This window comes from Macaca thibetana, chromosome 2 (assembly GCF_024542745.1).
Source record: "Macaca thibetana thibetana isolate TM-01 chromosome 2, ASM2454274v1, whole genome shotgun sequence".
NCBI lineage: Eukaryota > Metazoa > Chordata > Mammalia > Primates > Cercopithecidae > Macaca > Macaca thibetana.
The window spans coordinates 89,562,135-89,583,170 of record NC_065579.1 but is presented as its reverse complement, the minus strand read 5'-3'; the positions used below and the strand labels follow the sequence as shown (position 1 = coordinate 89,583,170).

The 21,036-nt window shown below is 46.8% G+C and overlaps 1 protein-coding gene across 5 annotated transcripts in view; it reads left to right on the top strand.

The window, feature by feature from the left end:
* IGF2BP2 (insulin like growth factor 2 mRNA binding protein 2) overlaps positions 1-10,299 on the top strand; it is a 191,348-nt gene extending 181,049 nt beyond the window's left edge. For 2 of the 5 annotated variants that reach the window (XM_050780252.1, XM_050780250.1), the window contains 4 exons: positions 1,315-1,389; positions 3,951-4,082; positions 6,285-6,398; positions 7,804-10,299. In XM_050780252.1, coding sequence (XP_050636209.1) covers positions 1,315-1,389; positions 3,951-4,082; positions 6,285-6,398; positions 7,804-7,896 — 414 coding nt within the window. In that variant the 3' untranslated portion in view covers positions 7,897-10,299. The remainder of the gene's footprint in view (positions 1-1,314; positions 1,390-3,950; positions 4,083-6,284; positions 6,399-7,803) is intronic. The other 3 variants (XM_050780249.1, XM_050780251.1, XR_007723455.1) reach the window with 2 other exon arrangements.
* The last annotated feature ends 10,737 nt before the right edge of the window (positions 10,300-21,036 follow it).

Genomic DNA, 21,036 nt, shown 5'->3' with positions numbered 1-21,036 from the left:
ACCATGTTGGCCAGGCTGGTCTCGAACTCCTGACCCCAGGTGATCTGTCCGTCTCCGCCTCCCATAGTGCGGGGATTACAGGTGTGAGCAACTGTACGCCTGGCCTCATTTTACTTTGAATGACGAAATGTGTGGCTTTTGCTACAATGTGTTAATAAGTTTTGATTTTGTATTTATTTTTAGCTAAAGTTTTTTGGAATAAAACAGGCTATGCAGAAACAAATATGTAACAAGGATCTCTCTAACAAAAATGCCTGTTCAGCCCAGGGTTTGAGTAGTGTGGCAAGAGAACCTGAACTCACAGAAACTAAGAGAAGGAGGCTGGGCGCAGTGGCTCACACCTGTAATCCCAGCCCTTTGGAAGGCCCAGGTGGGCGGATCACTTGAGGTCACTTGAGCTCTTCTTTGGAGGACTTTGAGACCAGCCTGGCCAACATGGCGAAACCCCATCTCCACTAAAAATACAAAAATTAGCTGGGTGTGGTGGCGGATACCTGTAGTCCCAGCTACTTGGGAGGCTGAGGCAGGAGACTCACTTGAACCTGGGAGGTGGAGGTTGTAGTGAGCTGAGATCACGCCACTGCACTCCAGCCTGGGCGGTAGAGTGAGACTCAGTTTCAAAAAAAAAAAAAAAAAGAGATTTGGAGCTTGCCGGGCCCAGCCCCCATGTTTCACAGATGAGGGAATGGAGGCACAGCAAGGGGAGGGATTTGCAGGATTTGCAGAACCAAGACTGGAACCAACGTGCCCCCATTTCTGCTCTGCTGCTGTTTTACTTATGACCCATTTGCCGTGGAGGAAGCAGTCCTGACCACACATACGCTAACTCAATTGTCACTTGCAGCTGACTACCCCCGCGAGCTGAGAATTAGAACCAGAGATACCTTTGCTGCAAGCTCGACTCCAATTTAACACCTTGGTGGACCTGCCCTTCCTTCCCTTTGGGCCCTAGGTGGGTTGGCAGAGCCTATACGTCCCTCTTCCTAGAGCTTTTGACTCCCTGGTTATTTCCTAAAACTTGACTCTGTGAGAGGAGGCCCATCACAGTTGGTGCTCGGGGCAGGGACAGGCAGTAACTACGGGCCTGTGTCTGACTCTCCCTGGGTGGCCAAAAACCCAAATTTGATACTGGGCATTACAGTCATGACTTCCTAAGACCAGGGTGGAGGCAGCATGGCATCAGACAGAGCCAGGGGTAACGGCAGAAGCAAGACCCAATTTCTCCTGTCGGTGTGCTTGCCGTCCACTTAGACTTGAAAGAGGGGCTAGGGAATGCAGCCGAGCGTCAGCGTTTTCCTCTCCTGTGAACCACAGATCGCCCCTGCAGAAGGCCCAGACGTCAGCGAAAGGATGGTCATCATCACCGGGCCGCCAGAAGCCCAGTTCAAGGTTAGTGCCAAGGGCCACCTCAGCCCTGCAGGCTCTGGGCACAGAGCAGCCACCTCAAAGGCACATTCAAGGCTCTTCTTTGGAGGCCCAGCCTCCATTTTCCTCCCTGCTACTGCCCACTGGGCTCAGGCTCACCCTGTCGTCCCCACCTCCATCCTGGCTGTTCCTTCTGCACGTTTGCCCTCTGCTGGGAAGCCCTATTCCCCTTCCCTCCTGTGGAAAAGTCGATCATCTGTCGGTGCCCAGTTCGAGTGGTACCTCCTCTGGCACCTCTCATCTCTTAGCCCTGGTTCTGAGGATGGATGTCTCCGGCTCATTTAGTCATTTCTACCCTTCAAGCCACAGAGGACTAACCAGGTGTAAGGGGAAATAGCATGGTTTGTTGGAAGTTCTTTGGTGAGGTGTGTTTTACTTTGTTTTTACCTTTTTTTCTTCCCTAGGAAAATTATAACTTGAGCTTTCTAAAAGTGAGAAACATGTATTTATTTATAAAAGTACAATCCTTATCATTAAAGATATTTAAACTTTAGCTGAGCAGAGGAAATTCACACATGTGGAACTGCTCAAAAGCAATAGCCTCGGCCAGGGGCAGCAGGTGGTGGCATCCTCCTGTAGTTCCAGCTACTCGGGAAGCAGAGGCAGGAGGATCCCTTGAGCCCAGGAGTTTGAGAACAGCCTGGGCAATATAGCAAGACCTCATCTCTAATGAAAAGAAAAAGATAACAAAAAACAGTAATGCTTCAACTCAATATTGGACAACATGTGGAATATCCATTTCACAGAATATTATTCAGCCATAGAAAGGAATGAAGTACTGATGCATGGTGCAACATGGGTGACCATCACACGAAGTAAAAGAAATCAGACAGCAAAAGCCCTATATAAGCCAGGTATGGAGGCTCATTCCTGTAATCCCAACACTTGAGGAGGCCAAGGCAGGAGGACTACTTGAGCCCAGGAGTTTGAGGCCAGCCTGGGCAACACAGCGAGACCCCCATCTCTACAAAAAAAAATTTTAAAGTAGGTGGGTGTGGTAGCATATACCTGTAGTCCCAGCCTACTTGGGAGGCTGAGGCAGGAGGATCACTTGAACTCAGAAGGTCAAGGCTGCAGTGAGCTGTGATCATGCCATTGCACTCTAGCCTGGGTGACAGAGCAATTCTGTCTCAAAATAAATAAAGGCCATGTATGAAATTATTTCATTTATATGAAATGTCCAGAATAGGTCAGTCCATAGAGACAGAAAGTAGATTGGCAGTTGCCAGAGAATAGGAGGATTTGGAACTAACTGCTAATAGGTATGAGGTTTTTATCTGGGGGAATGGTATGGAAATGTTTTGAGTAGATAATGGTAGTGATTGCACAACATACCACTGAAATGGATACTTTATTTTGTTTTTTAGTTTTTATTTTTTGAGACGGAGTCTCCCTCTGTCACCCAGGCTGGAGTGCAGTGGTGGCATCTCGACTCACTGAAACCTCCATCTCTCGGGTTCAAGTGATTATCGTGCCTCAGCCTCCCAAGTAGCTGGAATTACAAGCGCATGCCCACACACCTGGTTAATTTTTGTATTTTTAGTAGAGATGGGTTTTCACCATGATGACCAGGCTAGTCTTGAACTCCTGGCCTCAAGCAGTCTGCCCACCTCGGCCTCCCAAAGTGCTGGGATTAGAGGTGTGAGCCACCATGCCTGGACTGAAGTGTATACTTTAAAATGGTGACTTTCAGATTATGTAAGTTATATCTCAGTATTTTAAGTAAAGAAAAAAAAAAGAACGTTGTAAGCTGTGGTTCTTTTTCATTAAAAAAAAAAAAAAAAGAAAATAGGTTCTTGGCTCCTCTACCTTTGGAGTTAGACATCAAAAAGAAAGATCATGTTGAATGTAGTGACACACCTGTAATCCCAGCATTTTGGGAGGCCAAGGTGGGAGGATCACTTGAGGCCATGAGTTCAAGACCAACCTGGGCAACATAGTGAGACCTCATCTCTAAAAGAAAATGAAAACATGAACTGTGATCATGCCACTGTACTCCAGCCTGGGCACAGAGCAAGACCCTGTTCTCCATCAAAAAATTTTTTAATTTAAAAAAAGCAACATCAGGCTCCTCAAATCCCATTACCATCACCATCACCTCCATCCTTTACTAACCAGGGCTATGACCCTGTGGTGATGGGAGTTAAGAATCCCCTGAACAAATTCAGTCAATCAAGCAAACATTTATAGGTGATAATATGGAAATAAGACAGAGTTCCATCCCCTCACCCATCCCCTTAGCCCTGACACACAGAAAGCTTCCTAGAGGAGGCAGTCTTCTGCAGACCACTAAAACATGAATGCCCATGCACATTTTTCAAAGTGCAGCCATCGGACGTGGCGGGAGCAGCGCCCCCCGGGTCTGTGAGAGAGCAGAGGCTGCGGCGCACAGCTTCCTCTGTGTCCCAGGGAGTGTGGGAATGGGACTGACCCGTTGTCTGGACTCTCCAGTGCCCTTGGCAGCACTGAGGAAGTGGCCTGCTGCTGGCTGACTGAGAGTCATTAGTCATGTCTTGCTCTCTCAGGCCCAGGGACGGATCTTTGGGAAACTGAAAGAGGAAAACTTCTTTAACCCCAAAGAAGAAGTGAAGCTGGAAGCCCATATCAGAGTGCCCTCTTCCACAGCTGGCCGGGTGATTGGCAAAGGTGGCAAGACCGTAAGTGTGCTCCGCTTCATCACCTGGGCCGGATTCCCCGCTCTGGCCTTGCCCGAGTTCCCTCAGTCTCCCATTTGGTACCTTCTTTCCCAATGTAGTCAGGGTCTTTGGCAGACAAACTCAGGCTCTCCTGGCATCTGAGCCCTTTGAGGCATGAGGATCCCAAGAACAAAAGTGTCATCAGCTTCACTCCACAACTTAGGGCCCCCAGTCCATGGTGCTATAAGCCCAGCACCAAAAACACCACGTTCCTGTGCCCAGTAATACCCATCTTGGCTCCAGGGTAAATGAAGGTCTCCACTCCCCGAAAACAGAAAGGCTGTCTTCTGTCCCCTTCTTTATACTGACACGTAGCAGCCATTAAATAGGAAAGGGGGGAGTCCCACCGAGAGAGATGCTAACCCGCTTGGCAGACCACCCCTTCCCTGGATTTCACTCAGGCCTGTGCCCTGCACTCTCTCCTGACTCTCAGCCCTCCTGACAGATGCCCCCAGTCCCTAACTCTCCCTCCACAGGCTCCAGCTTCTGGCTGTTTCCCAAACATGGCTGTAGGGGAGCTAGTTTAGCAGTAGGATGGTGGGCAAGGAGGAAATCGTTTTTTAAAAGATCATCTACATTTTCTACCAGAAGGTGGCAGTAACAAACGCAGTGTAGTTTGAAAAGTGCCAGAGCATTAACTCTGAAGCTTGTGGGAATGAGCAGGTGGTCTGTAGACCCAGGTATGTTCTGGAATGTGACTTACCTGGGTGGGGAGATGAACACTGGGAAGTTCCAGTAGAACCTAGTGCAGGCTGCCTGGCAAAGTAGCAGTGTTGGGTGGCAGGAACTTGCAGGGGGCTCTTGAGTCCTGTGTATGTACGTATATATATGTATATGTGTGTGATTTGCTGTTTTTGTAAAGCTTTTTTTTTTTTTTTTTTTTGAGACAGAGTTTCGCTCTTGTCACCCAGGCTGGAGTGCAGTGCCGCCATCTCTGCTCACTGCAACCTCCACCTCCCTGGTTCAAGTGATTCTCCTGCCTCGGCCTCCCGAGTAGCTGGGACTGCAGGCACTCGCCACCACGCCCAGCTAATGTTTTATATTTTTAGTATAGATGGGGTTTCACCATTTTGGTCAGGTCAGGTTGGTCTCAAACTCCTGACCTCAGGTGATCCCCCCACCTCAGCCTCCCAAAGTGCTGGGATTACAGGCATGAGCCACTGCACCCAGCTGTAAAGCTCTTTACATAGAAACTCTTAAAAGGAATTCAAAACCAAGTTCTAGATATAATGAGTCAGCTTTATATGAAAGAATGAAGCAGTGTGGAATCAGAAGATTCCCTGTCTCCAGAATGCAGTCGGCCTTCCAGGGCACACACTGCGCTTTAGGTGGAGCTGGAATGTAGGAGGCAAAAGAAAGACGGATCAGCAGGGAGTAGAATCCCGAGCCCCTGGGTGTCCTGTTTGGCTATTTCAGAACCAGTCACTGAATTCTCTGCATCCTCTAGACTGTCAGGTTTCCCCTAAAGCGCATGCTGAACCATCCTGTGAGCTCGGCATCAGGCCAGAGGGCCAGAGGATGGGGTCCAAGCCCTCGGGAAGCGTGCAGTCCTGATGGGAAGCAGGCCCAGTGAGGCAGCGGGGAGGAGAAACAATGCAGGCAGTGGTTGGAGACACAAGAAGCTCAGCATGGGCTGGAGGCTTCGTGGAGGTGGGCCTGGGGTGGGATCCAGTGGCTGGGAGAGAGGACAACAATCCAAGGGTAGGAACACATGAGCAAGACTGTGTTCACAGGAGGAGTGAAAACGAGGAGGAGGGAACAGCAGGGCTGATTCGCAGGGACAGTTAACCAAGTGGAGGTTTGGGCTCGTGGTCAGCACCCAGGAGAGCATGTCCAGGAGTAATGATCTTACGGGGTAGGGATGGGGAGTGGGGGTTATGGGAAAGCCTGGGGTCTCTGTGAGCATGGGCAGGCCTGCACTGATGGGAACTCCAGAAGAAGAGAACTTTGTCTCAGAAGCAGCCCCAGGAGTCCGTGGCTGGACTCCCTCTCCCTGTCACTGAGCCTGGCAGGGCCCAACCAACATGGCCCCATGTGCCCAGGGGCAGAGGAGCCCCCAGGGGTGTCCTCCTTCCCCTACTCCACCTCTTCCACTCCGTCCTGAGCCCACCATGCTGACGGGCAGGGAACCTATCCAACCCATTGCTTTTTCTCCCTTCACAGGTGAATGAACTGCAGAACTTAACCAGTGCGGAAGTCATCGTGCCTCGTGACCAAACGCCAGATGAAAATGAGGAAGTGATCGTCAGAATTATCGGGCACTTCTTTGCTAGCCAGGTACTGTGCTGTGAGGGCCCCGTCTCTCCTGCAAGTCTCTTTTCAGTTCTCTGCTAAGCTACTCATGGCCTGTCAGGTGGCCACAGCCCTGAGCACCAATCCCTGCCAAGATGGAACCTCTCCCTGGTTCTTCCTGGCTCTTCAGGGATGGCCCCCAGGGCAGGGATGTTGTTTCACACTTCTCTCCACTGTCATCCCCAAGGTATGTATGCCAGGAGCTTGAGGGAGAGTGGAGAGTTAAGCCCTTAAGCAAAGCCAAGCAGGTTCCAAGCCCCCTGCAATGCTTAAGGGCATGGTCTCAACTTCCCTCACCCTCTCTCCTCAGGCCCCAGTGCCAGCCTGGGAACCAGGCAAGCCCACCCTCTGGATTCCTCCCCCAAAGCCTGAACACTTACTGTGAAAGGCTATATGCTCATGGCAAGAGAGCCTCGTTTCTAATTTCTCTCTCCTCCTCTTCCGTCTCACCGCAACCCACCCTGTCAAAATACTGCACCTCCACACAGCTGCTTCTCTTTCACTGGGAAAGGCCAGCACCTGGCCACTTTCTCTTTGGTGCTTTTGTAAACTGAGTTTTGGAAGACAGCATTCCTGCTCTTTGTCCTGAATTAGTGAAGACAAACGGTGTACTTGGTGTAAGCAGTTTGTCTAAGCTGTCAGCCTGCTCTCCCAACGCCTGTGCCTGTGCCAAGAGACCTGATGGTCCAGGAAAGGGCACCTGCCACACTGTGGTTCCCCTGCCACCCACACACACACCCCCCCAGTGCCCTTCAGAATTCTCACTTGGGTCTTCTGCAGTCAGAGTCCCTGGCCACGCCCCTTGTCTGCTGTCTCCCCGCTCCGCTCAGCTCCTCGGTGACCTGGGAATGTGTCTGAACAGCCAGTTCCTACAGGAGTTCAGTCTGCCAGGGAGCTGCCTGCAGGCACAGTGCTGGGCTGGGTGAGGGGACAGGTGGGGGTTCATGTGTGTGCTCCAGCTGTTCAGGGTAGAGCATCTGGGTTCAGTTCCTCCCTCCCTCCCCTGTCCATCACACTCATGCCCTTCTAGCCACTGTAGAACGGGGGTAGGACCAGCATGGGAGCCCAAGTGTAGCATCTGACTCTGCACAGCCCCCTGTTGCCGGCTGCCTGCTTCTGCTTCCTGGCCTGTCCATCCAGCAGTGAACTGGAGGCTGCCGAAGTCCCATCCCCTTACCCTGGACCTTGGGGTGGGAGTTGGTGGGGGGCCTCTGCCACTTACTTCGCGGCAGAAAAGGGCCCGGAGTAAGGTGCGGGAGTGGGTAGGTGACGCTTGTCTGAGCATTCCACCCTTCTTCCCTAAGCCCCAGAGCCTCCCCTGCCGTTTGTCCTCAGAACTGGGTTCCTTTTTTCCCCTGTCCCTTCCTCTCCCTTCTCTCCCTTGCTGCAGACTGCACAGCGCAAGATCAGGGAAATTGTACAACAGGTGAAGCAGCAGGAGCAGAAATACCCTCAGGGAGTCGCCTCACAGCGCAGCAAGTGAGGCTCCCACAGGCACCAGCAAAACAACGGATGAATGTAGCCCTTCCAACACCTGACAGAATGAGACCAAACACAGCCAGCCAGATCGGGAGCAAACCAAAGACCATCTGAGGAATGAGAAGTCTGCGGAGGCGGCCAGGGACTCTGCAGAGGCCCCCGAGAATCCCAGGGGCCGAGGAGGGGTGGGGAAGGTCAGCCAGGTTTGCCAGAACCACCGGGCCGCCTCCCGCCCCGCAGGGCTTCTGCAGGCTTCACCATCCACTTCACCATCCACTCGGATCTCTCCTTAACTCCCACGACGCTATCCCTTTTAGTTGAACTAACATAGGTGAACGTGTTCAAAGCCAAGCAAAATGCACACCCTTTTTTTGTGGCAAATCGTCTCTGTACATGTGTGTACATATTAGAAGGGGAAGATGTTAAGATATGTGGCCTGTGGGTTACACAGGGTGCCTGCAGCAGTAATATATTTTAGAAATAATATATCAGATAACTCAACTAACTCCAATTCTTAATCAATTATTAATTTTTTTTCTTTTTAAAGAGAAAGCAGGCTTTTCGAGACTTTAAAGAATAAAGTCTTTCTTTGGGAGGTCTCACGGTGTAGAGAGGAGCTTTGAGGCCACCCACACGAAATTCACCCAGAGGGAAATCCCGTCGGAAGGACACTCACGCAGTTCTGGATCACCTGTGTATGTCAACAGAAGGGATACCGTCTCCTTGAAGAGGAAACTCTGTCACTCCTCATGCCTGTCTAGCTCATACACCCATTTCTCTTTGCTTCACAGGTTTTAAACTGGTTTTTTGCATACTGCTATATAATTCTCTGTCTCTCTCTGTTTATCTCTCCCCTCCCTCCCCTCCCCTTCTTCTCCATCTCCATTCTTTTGAATTCCCTCATCCCTCCATCTCAATCCCGTATCTATGCACCCCCTCTACCCAGGCAAAGCAGTGCTCTGAGTATCACATCACACAAAAGGAACAAAAGCGAAACACACAAACCAGCCTCAGCTTACACTTGGTTACTCAAAAGAACAAGAGTCAATGGTACTTGTCCTAGCGTTTTGGAAGAGGAAAACAGGAACCCATCAAACCAACCAGTCAACCAAACAAAGAAAAAATTCCACAATGAAAGAATGTATTTTGTCTTTTTGCATTTTGGTGTATAAGCCATCAATATTCAGCAAAATGATTTCTTTCTTAAAAAAAAAAAAAAAATGTGGAGGAAAGTAGAAATTTACCAAGGTTGTTGGCCCAGGGCGTTAAATTTACAGATTTTTTTAACGAGAAAAACACACAGAAAAAGCTACCTCAGGTGTTTTTTACCTCAGCACCTTGCTCTTGTGTTTCCCTTAGAGATTTTGTAAAACTGATAGTTGGAGCATTTTTTTATTTTTTTAATAAAAATGAGTTGGAAAAAAAAATAAGATATCAACTGCCAGCCTGGAGAAGGTGACAGTGCAAGTGTGCAACAGCTGTTCTGAATTGTCTTCCGCTAGCCAAGAACCTATATGGCCTTCTTTTGGACAAACCTTGAAAATGTTTATTTAAAAAAAAAAAAGATGACAAAGAAAAACAGAGAGAGAGAATATTGGAGATGTCCTGAATTTTCATAGGGTACGCGCCATTAGGGCTTTTGCGCTAAAGGATGAACATGTACTGGTTTATGTGGACAAGCCATTATACCACCAGACTGCAATGCCAGTTTCCTCTACTGCAAACAGTGTTCTGTGACAAAAAAAAAAAAAAAAAGAAAAAAAAAAAAGAGAAAAAAAGAAATATATCCAGCTAACAAGATCCTGGTGTCTTGGTGTTTTATTTTACTAAGTAAGCATTGCCTCATCCCAGGTGTCAGCTGAGTCCTAACTGAGGGACCTGGGGAGGCAGGCGGCGAATATGACCAGGATCTGCACAGCTACTCTGAGAAAGCTGGTTTTTCCCAGGAAAGTCTTTGGGAGAAGCTAAACTAGATCGGTGGTCAAAGTGTAGTCCCCAGACCAGCAGCATCAGCTATCACCTGGGAACTTGTTAGAAATGTAGATTCTTGGGGTCCACCTTGAATCAGAAATCCTGGGGGTGAGGCCCAGCAACCTTTTCAGCAAGGTTTCTGGGTGATTGCTGTGTGCACTGAAGTTTCAGAACCCTGGGGCTAGAGGGATGGATCGACTGCATGTCAAGCTAGGGAAGACCAGTCTATCCTTAAGGAACTTCAAGCTTGGCCAGGCAAAGCTGCTTTCTAAGTGGAGGAAAGGGGGAGGATAATATGCCCGACAGTTCTGGGAAGAGGCACTTCAGGCCTCCACGGGAAGCTCACTTTTAAGTGCAGGCATACCTCAGGGACGTTGCAGGTTCAGTTCCAGACCACCACAGTAAAGTGAACTTGGCAATAAAATGAGTCATACACATGTTTTAGTGTCCTACAGCATGTGAGTTATGTTTACACTATATTAAGTGTGCAATAGCATTATTTATAAAACTGTACATTTTTTGTGTTTTTTTTATTTTTGAGACAGTCTTGCTCTGTCACCCAGGCTGGAGTGCAGTGGCGCGAGCTCGGTTCACTGCCGCCTCCGCCTCCCGGGTTCAAGCAATTGTCCTGCCTCAGCCTCCCCAGTAGCTGTGACTACAGGCATGTGCCACCACACCTGGCCAACTTTCTGTATTTTTAGTAGAGATGGGGCTTCACCGTGTTAACCAGGACTGTCTTGTGATCTGCTTGCCTTGGCCTCCCAAAGTGCTGGGATTACAGGCGTGAGCCACCGCGCCAGGCCCGACGGTGTACATATCTTAATTAAAAATACTTTATTGCTAAAAATGCTAATGATCATCTGAGCCTTAGGCAAGTCGTACTCTTTTGGGTCATGAAGAGTTTTGCCTCAATGTTGATGGCTGCCGACCGATGAGGGTGGTGGTTGCTGAAGGTACAGGTGGCTGTGGCAGTTTCTTCAAATAAGACAATGAAGTTTGGGGCATCGATTGACTCTTCCTTTCACAAAATATTTCTCTGTAGCATGCGATGCTGTTTGACGTAGTGCTTTATCCACAGAACTTCTCCCAAAATTGGAGTCAGTTCTCTCAAACCCTGCCGCTGCTTCATCAGCTAAGTTTATGTAATAATCGAAAGCCTTTGTTGTCCTTCCAACAATGTTCACAGCATCTTCACCAGGAGTAGATTCCATCTCAAGAAACCACTTTCTTTGCTCATCCATAAGAAGCAACTCCGCCCATCTGTTCAAGTTTGATTATGAGATTGTATAATTCGGTCACATCTTCAGGCTCCACTTCTAGTTCTCTTGCTGTTTCCACCACATCTGCAGTTACTTCCTCCACTGAAGTCTTGAACCCTCAATGTCATCCATGAGGGTTGGAATCAACTTCTTCCAAACTCCTGTTAAAGTTGGTATTTTTACTTCCTTCCATGAATCACAAATGTTCTTAATGACATCGAGAATGGTGAATCCTTTCTGGCTTTTCAATTTGCCCAGATTCATCAGAATCATCATCATCTATGGCAGCTGTAGCCTTATGAAATGTACTTTTTTTTTTTTTTTTGATGGAGTCTCACTCTGTCACCCAGGCTGGAGTGTAGTGGCCTGATCTCGACTCACTGCAGCCTCCACCTCCCAGGTTCAAGGAATTCTCCTGCCTCAACCTCCCAAGTAGCTGGGATTACAGGTGCCTGCCATCAAGCCTGGCTACTTTTTGTATTTTTAATAGAGACAGGGTTTCACCATGTTGGCCAGGCTGGTTTCGAACTCCTGACCTCAAGTGATCCTCCTGCCTCGGCCTCCCAAAGTGCTAGGATTACAGGCATGAACCACCACACCTGGCCAATTTATTTAAAAATTTATATCTTAAAAAAATTTGAGACTGGATGCAGTGGCTCATGCCTGTAATCCCAATACTTTGGGAGGCTGCGGCAGGCAGATCACCTGAGGTCAGGAGTTCGAGACCAGCCTGGTCAACATGGTGAAACACTGTCTCCACTAAAAATACAAAAATTAGCCAGGCGTGGTGGTGCACGCTTGTAATCCCAGCTGCTTGGGAGGCTGAGACAGGAGAATTGCTTGGACCTGGGAGGTGGAGGTTGCAGTAAGCCGAGATTGTGCCAGTGTACTCCAGCCTGGGCAACCAAGTGAGATTCTGTCTCAAAAAAAAAAAAAAAAAGATTTGAAGTTTGAAATTATCTTTTGATATATGGGCTACAGAATGGATGTCGTTAGCTGACATGAAGACATTCATCTCCTTGTACAGCTCTTGGGTGACCAGGTGCGTTGTCAGTGAGCAGTAATAATTTGAATCTCAATAGGGGGCTTAAAATACTCAGTAAACTATCCTGTAAACAGATGTGCTGGCACCCAGGCTTTGTTACTCTATTTCTAGGGCACAGGCAGAGTAGATTTAGCATCATTCTTAGGGGTCCTAGGATTTTTAGAATGGTAAATGAGCATTGCCTTCAACAGAGTTACCAGTTGCATTAACCCCTAAGAGTCAGCCTTCCTTTGAAGCTCTGAAACCAAACACTGACTTTTCTGCTTTAGCTATAAAAGTCCTAGATGACATCTTCTTCTTATAGAAGGCTGTTTGATCAACATTGAACATCTGTTGTTTGGTGTAGCCACCTTCATCAATGATCTTAGATCTTTCAGATAACTGCTGCAGCTTCTCCAGCAGCTGCCGCTGCTTCACCTTGCACTTTTGTATTACATGTGGCTTCTGTCCTTAAACCTCATGAACCAACCATTGAAGAGAGTTAGGGCCTTGCTCTGGACTAGGCTTTGGCTTAAGGGAATCTTGTGACTGGTTTCATTTTCTATCCAGATCACTCAAACTTTCTCCCTATCAGCAGTAAGGGTGTTTCACTTTCTTACTGTTCCTGGTTCACTGGAGTAGCACTTTTAATTTCCGTCAAGAACTTTTCCTTTGTATTCATTTGGCTGTTTGGCACAGAAGGCCTAGCTGTCAGCCTGTCGTAACTATCAACATGCTTTCCTCAGTAAGCTTAATCACTTTTCTTGCTTTCCATTTAAAACAAAAGATGTGTAACCCTTCCTTTCACTTGAACATTAAGAGGCCATTACAAGGTTATTAAGTGGCCTGTTCCAATATTGTTTCTTAGAGAATAGGAAGGCCGGAGGAAAGGGAAAGAGATGGGGAATGGCAGGTCAGTGAAGCAGTCAGAACTCACACAAATTATAGGTTTTTTGCCACGTGGGCATGGTTTGTGGTGCTGAATTATGAAAGTGATATAAGAGATTACTGATCATAGATCACCATAATAGTTAATATAATGAAAAAGTTGGAAATAAATATTGCAAGAATTACCAAAATGTGACCCAGAGATACAAAGTGAGCATGTTGTTGGGAAAATGCCAATAGACTTACACAAGGTTGTTACAAATGTACAATTTGTAAAAACTGCAGTGTCTTCAAGTGCAATAAAGCCAAGTTCAATAAACAGGGAATGCCTGTATTCTGGGAGGTCAGAAGGGCAGGATCAGCCTTGGACTGAGGAGTGGGTGCTCTACCTGGCACTGCCACCAACATGCTGTGCAAAGGTTGGACGAGAAAAGCCCTGCTCCATTTATAAGCTTATGTTCATAGACTTGGAGAGCCTACGAGAGATGGCTGCCATACGTCCAAGTGATCTGAGGAATACAGAGTTAACACTGACTGCCAGAGATAGCCAGTTCAGCTTTTTGGGATGACAGTTCAGGGCACATGGGGGCAGATGACGGTGAATTGATGGGATTCCAGAGTAGCCACATTCCCCGTATACCATGTAAAATGTGTTCCTCACTGATGTCCTCACTCATTTTCTCATTATTTCCAATTTCAGTGATGCTGACTTGACTTTTGAAGTTTTATGGCATGGAGATGTCCAGCTGTTCGCCCTACTGTTACTCTCACTGCTGTGGTTGGCATGATGGACAGGGACAGCCTGGCCCTTCATGTGGCCAGTAGAAGCCCCTGTACCTGTGGCTCCACCTTCGCCCTCCCCTGTTTAGGACTCAAACCCACTGCTCTCACAAATAAGCCATAGGTGCCAGCCAGCCCAAGAGAAGTTGTGGGATTCTTGGCAGCCACAGTCATTACTGAAAGGTGTTCCCTAATTGAGGTATCCATGTCAAATGAGCAAGAACACTTTTCTGTTTTTTTTTTTTTTTTTTTTTTTGAGACAGTGTCTCGCTCTGTTGCCCAGGCTGGAGTGCAGTGGCGCGATCTCGGCTCGCTGCAACCTCCGTTTCCCCGGTTCAAGCAATTCTCCTGCCTCAGCTTCCCGAGTAGCTGGGATTACAGGCACCTGCTACCACGCTTGGCTCATTTTTGTATTTTTAGTAGAAACAGGGTTTCACCATGTTGGCCAGGCTAGTCTCCAACTCCTGACCTCAGGTTACCCACCTGACTCAGTCTCCCAAAGTGCTGGGATTACAGGCTTGAGCCACTGCACCTGGTAGAAGCAGCACTTTTTTTTTTTTTTTTTTTTTTTGAGTGGAGTTTCACTTTTTTTGCCCAGACTGGAGTACAGTGGTGCGATCTCGGTTCACTGCAACCTCTGCCTCCTGGGTTGAAGTGATTCTCCTGCTTCAGACTCCCCAGTAGCTGGGATTACAGGCATGCACCACCACGCCCGGCTAATTTTGTATTTTTAGTAGAGATGGGGTTTCACCATGTTGGCCAAGCTGGTCTCGAACTCCTGACCTCAGGCGATCCTCCCACTTCGGCCTCCCAAAGTACTGGGATTACAGGCGTGAGTCACTGCACCCGTCCTAGAACAGCACATCTTTAAAGGAAGGGCTTTAAGTATAGGCCCAAGAACTTGGTGATGACTCTCAGGATGAGGAGGACATCTGGGAGGGGGAGAAGTGACACAGGAACCTCCAAAAGTGGACCCCTTTGACTCCACCTATCAGATTTCATTGTTTGACCCGTATTACAGGTGAATTTCAGGTTTCACTTTTAAAGTGCCCATTTCCAAACCATTTGTCTATGAATATGTGCAAGAAAGACAAGAGAAAAGGGTGCTGACATGATGCCCGACTTGCCCTTGCATGAAGCACCCCTAAAGTGTCCTAGGCCTGCAGAAATGAAGGGGAGACCACAAGAAGAGGCAGAAGACAGGTACAAGACCAGCTCGCTTTGTTCCTAAGCAAGGACTTTTCTCCCAGCAGCCCATTTCCAGGGAACCCTGGATTATTTTGCAACTGGGTTCAACTCTGAGTTTTCTGAGGGCAGCACCAGCATGAGACCATCCTTTACAGGACGGCGTCCTGTTCCACCTTACAGTGAGTAAGAAGTTTCATGTATGTGAACTGGGCTCTGATGAACTGTTCACATGTGGGCTCAGACCACCACAATCAATTTCTTCAGCTATAAATCCCAGTCTTGACATGACAGTTTGACATCCCAGAAAGTCCTAACTGCACATGATTTTACACTAAAATAGTAGTTGTTAAATGGAGATTTAGCTTAACTACGAAGGTTTTTATTCATTAGCGAACATCACTCCAAAAGCCCCTTCCTACCACCTTAGATTGAATCCCCTGAAAATCTATGATGCGTAGCGGTCTGTTAATCTAAGCCTGAACATCCCTTTTGTCCTGTTCATCCCCCCACCCTCTAGCTCTGACCGGTGCCATTCTTGGTTCCTCGAACATGGAGCTCTGGAAAGGAAGGACTGATACAGGCTGGCTGTAGATCAGAAGAGGATTCCAGCAGAGAGAGAGAATTTAAAATATGAGAAAAGGAGAATTGATAGAAGTTTGGAGGAGTTTCAACGAAGAACCAAAGCAAAGGATGAGCTGTAGACAGGAAGACAGCATCTTGACAGTGACGGGAGGCACGGGTGAGAGAGAACGCTGGGCTGCTGAGGACAGGCAGGGAAGACCAATAACCTTGCACCAATTGGGATTCAAATGGCTGAGTAGACAGAGAAGGGAGAAGGACTTGAAGACTATGAAAAAAATTTGGCCTAGTCTTATCCCTACCTCCCTGGGGAAGGATGTGGGCCACAGAGGTATCTCCATGTTTCTATTATGAAGGGAGCCCACAATTCCAGATGGCTAGAAACCTGCCTAAATCATATGGGCATCCAAACTTCTGTGCCTTGGGGCCTCCTGGAGCCTTTTTGGCCTACTACCATGACTAACAACACGGCTAGCAAATTCCCCAGACGTTCACTGTCAGTTCCTGCTGTTGCCCTTTATCTCCTCCCTTCACTCCCCCTAAGATGATGAACAAAAATTGAAGATGCATCCCATACAGGTTCATTTTCTGTTTTTTTTTTTTTTTTTTTTTTCCTTGAGACGGAATCTCGCCCTGTCACCGGGGATGGAGTGCAGTGGCGTGATCACGGCTCAGTGCAACATCCGCCTCTCAAGTTCAATGATTCTCCTGCCTCAGCTTCCCAAGTAGCTGGGATTACAGGCGCCCGCCACCATGCCCGGCTTATTTTTGTACTATTAGTAGAGACGGGGTTTCACCATGTTGGCCAGGCTGGTCACCATTCCTGACCTCCAAGTGATCTGCCTGCCTTGGCCTCCCAAAGTGCTGGGATTACAGGCATGAGCCACCGTGCCCAGCCCATTTTTCTAATCTAGCTCATATCAGCCACAGAAAGTCATTGTCTCTGGAAACCCTAATTGAGTGTTCTTAACAGCTCTTGCTGTCTCAGAAACAGCTGGCATGACGGGAAAACCTCAGAGACAAAATTACATTATTTTTTTTTTTTCCCTTTGGACAAAGGTTCTTCCTCTGTTGCCCAGGCTGGAGTGCAGTGGCACAGTCATGGCTCACTGCAGCCTCAACCTCCTGGGCTCAAGCAATCTTCCCACCTCAGCCTCCTGAGTAGCTGGGACTACAGCCATGCACCACCACACCTGGCTAATTTTTTAAATAATTATTTTTATTTCAATAGTTTTTTTGGGGGGGGGGGGCTGGTGGCTCACACCTGTAATCCCAGCACTTTGGGAGGCCAAGGTGGGTGGATCACTTGGAGGTCAGGAATTCGAGGCCAGCCTGGCCAACATGGTGAAACCCCGTCTCTACTAAAAATACAAAAATTAGCCAGATGTGATGGCGCATGCCTGTAGTCCCAGCTACTTGGGGGGCAGAGGTGGGAGGATTGCCTGAGCCCAGGAAGTCAAGGCTGCAGTGACCTGAAATCATGCCGCTGCACTCCAACACAGGAAACAGAGTAAGACCCTGTATCCCAAAAGAGGAAGAAAACATTACCTACACAGGGTAAGAAACAGGGTGAAGCCAACAAAACTACTGTGAATGCATTTGGGTAGTTTTTGCTCTTGAGCTGGTGTTTATTTTTCAGAACTACAAAACAAAAGCAAAAAGCAAATCCCTAAATACTAAAAAAAAAAAAAAAAAAAAAAAAAAAGAATCCAACCGTGTATCAAGTTGACAGCATAATCAGAGAAAAAAGTATTTTGATTTTAAAAACAGTATTTTCATTGAGAATCTCTAGTGGGATGTATTCTAAGAATAAAAATAATTGCAGGCCAGGCACGGTGGCTCACGCCTGTAATCCCAGCACTTTGGGAGGCCGAGGCGGGTGGATCGCGAGGTCAGGAGTTCAAGACCAGCCTGGCCACCATGGTGAAACCCCGTCTCTACTAAAAATTAGCCAAGCATGGTGGCAGGCACCTGTAGTCCTAGCTACTCGGGAGGCTGAGGCAGGAGAATCACTTGAATCCCGGAGGCAGAGGCTGCAGTGAGCTGAGATTGCACCACTGTACTCCAGCCTGGGTGAGACAGAGCAAGACTCTACTCTGTTTAAAAAATAAAATAAAAATGAAGGGATGATTCATGTCCCACCAAGGATGGAGCAGAATGGTGAGAGATTTTATCATGTTACTCAGAATGGTGCACAATTTAAAACTTACAAAGTGTTTATTTCTGTTATTTCATTTAATGTTTTCAAACCACGGTTGACCAAGAGTAACTGAAACCATGGAAAGCAAAACCACAAGGGGGGTTTTCTGTACTATTCCATTTTGCCTGAGTCCTGAAATCCCAATAATAAAAGGTTTTTTTGTAAAGTAGTTGAAAGAAGGATAAAATGGTTGACTAAAATGAGATATTAAATCCCTCCGAATGAACTGAAGGCCTACACATGAAAAATGTTATAAAACTTAAATCAGTGGAGACGCAATCATCCCATGCTGGAAGAAATGAAAAAGTCAAAATACCAATGGGTAATTATCTTTTTCCTGATTTTTAAAAATATACATAACTTTTAACCCAGAAATTGTTATGCTAAGAGTTTCTTAGAATAACCCAAACATTGTGCAAGACGTTATATTCAATAATACTGGATTAAATGTTATAGCCATATAGTGGAATACTGTGCAATTAAAATGATAGATTTATTGACATGAAAATGTTCAAGTGGAAAAGGAGTTTATAATCATTTATATAGTTCTGTATTTGTTAATAACAAGTTATATACAAACACAAGCCTGGATATGTATTCACACACCCATGAAGGGGGAAGGCCAGGATATATACACCCTCTTCTTTTTTTTTTTGAGACGGAGTCTCAGGCTGGAGTGCAGTGGTATGCTCTCTGCTCACTGCAACCTCCACCTCCCGGGCTGAAGCGATTCTCCTGCCTCAACCTCCCCAGTAGCTGGAATTACAGGCACCCACCACGACACTCAGCTAATTTTTGTATTTCTAGTACATATGGAGTGTCACCATGTTGGTCAGGCTGGTCTTGAACTCCTGACCTCAAGTCATTGGCCCAACTCAGCCTCCCAAAGTGCTGGGATTACATGTGTGAGCCACCGCACCTGGCCCAAATGTTAAGAGGTATTAACTCTGGTTGGTGAATTTGCAGAATTAATATTCTTTACCTTATCAGTATTTTCTTTGAACACGTATTACTGATATAATTAAATAAAAATCGGAGACAGGGTGGTAGTGTGGGATCAAACTTTATGATCGCCATGAGGAGGGGTGTTCCTGGGAGGCCGTGGAAGGGGAGTGGTAAGGTTGCCCCATGTGTTCTTCAAGTACATACTGCCAAGAACTCTCTCTGTTGCTTCTCCTGGCACTTTCCTAAGTGTATTCCATAAAATAGTTCCACAGGTGTCTCATAGAAAAGGGTTCAACGTCCAAGTTTTAGGAAAGGCTAGGTTAAGACATAATTCGTTCATATCAAACTTCTTATGATGTTTGTTATGCATCCCCAAGAGGAAAGGACATGGTACACATATTCATTGGCCCACAGACCCTTTGCTTTATTTCTTTAAAAAAAAAAAAAAAAAAAAAAAAAGGCTGGGCACGGTGGCTCACGCCTGTAATCCCAGCACTTTGGGAGGCCGAGGTGGGCAGATCATGAGGTCAGGAGATCAAGACATCCTGGCTGACACAGTGAAACCCCGTCTCCACTAAAAATACAAAAAAATTAGCGGGGCGTGGTGGCGGCGCCTGTAGTCCCAGCTACTTGGGAGGCTGAGGCAAGAGAATGGCGTGAACCCGGGAAGTGGAGCTTGCAGTGAGCTGGGATCGCGCCACTGCATTCCAGCCTGGGTGACAGAGCAAGACACCGTCTCCAAAAAAAAAAAAAAAAATTGGGGTCTTGCCATCTTGCCCAGGCTAGTCTCAAACTCCTGGGCTCAAGCGATCCTCCTGCCTCAGTGGCCCCCAAAGTGCTGGGATTACATATTTTTTATACAAGTTACAAGACTTAACACATTTTAGGAAATGCCCATCTAAGGACCTACAATTTAAGGATTGTTTCCACCACATATTTCCATCTAGGGTCTCAAAGCTGCTAGCCTGTTTTCCTAGATTTAGATGGACTCATCTCAAAACAGCCTCACATTTATAATATATATGCTTTTTTGTTTTTGTTTTTTGGTCTCAAGCTTTATGGTTTTAAACAGAATTTGCATCTTGTGGTCAGGTCACTTAGAGCAGTATTTTCCTTCCCTGAATTATCTGTCCATTAGTGGGCAGAGAAATCAACTTGGTGGTCACAACCTGAATTTTTTAAAAAACTGAAATAAAACTATCAGAGTATAGTAAGAATATGTATTACTTCACAAAAGTACATGTGAAATTTTTGTGTCCATATATAATCACACTATGTGTGTGTGTGGTCACAACATAAAATACACTTATTCCTATGAGTTGCAATAAAAGAAAAGTGAAAGCCACTGAATTAAAGAGATGAATTTATTGGTAAATAGATAAAATTAACACCTATTTTAATATATCCAAACCCCTTCCTTATATATATTAGGTAAATTAAAAGAAAAGAAATTATCAAAGCAATAATACAGCCAGCTAGATTGCCAACTTACAAACGAGTAAAGTACCATAAGTTTGTTTGAATATCAGGTGCTTAGGAGTTTTTCTCAAAGAAACAGTTATAAAAGAGAATAGGTTCCCAATTAGTTCACAAAAGCCAATGTAAAGGATGTAGCTTAACTATAGTACTGAGGTTGTCACACACTTAACTTTCGGTCTCTTGCTTATTTATTCATATCTGAGGTTCACTATTTCTACTAGGACACATTCTGCCCACACCCACACCTTGGTCTCCACATCGAGCAGCTCCTCACAGCAGGCAGACATCTGCTATCGGACATGATGTTCCCGAAGTTGTGCTTAGGATTTCAGAGGAGGAAAAGTTCAGAGGTTCTAATAGCCTTGGGTAACTGAGGTAGAATATGGGGCTCCCAAGAACATCTTCCATATGTCCCAAATCTGTTTGCCTCCCACTCCCATCCAGCTCTGTTCAAGGTCAAGCTTGGGAAAGATACTTGCTCTCAATGGTATATTTTAAAAATCAACACCAATTTTTAATAGACTACCTGCTAAAAGGGAATAATGGCTCACTGCATCTTTTATCAGTCCAGTATAAAAAACACATTGGTGGGACAGGCGCAATGGCTCAAGCCTGTAATCCCAGCACTTTGGGAGGCCAAGATGGGTGGATCACCTGAGGTCGGGAGTTCGAGACCAGCCTGACCAACATGGAGAAACCCTGTCTCTACTAAAAATACAAAATTAGCCGGGCGTGGTGGCGCATGCCTGTAATCCCAGCTACTCAGGAGGCTGAGGCGGGAGAATCGCTTGAACCCAGGAGGCGGAGGTTGCAGTGAGCCGAGATTGCGCC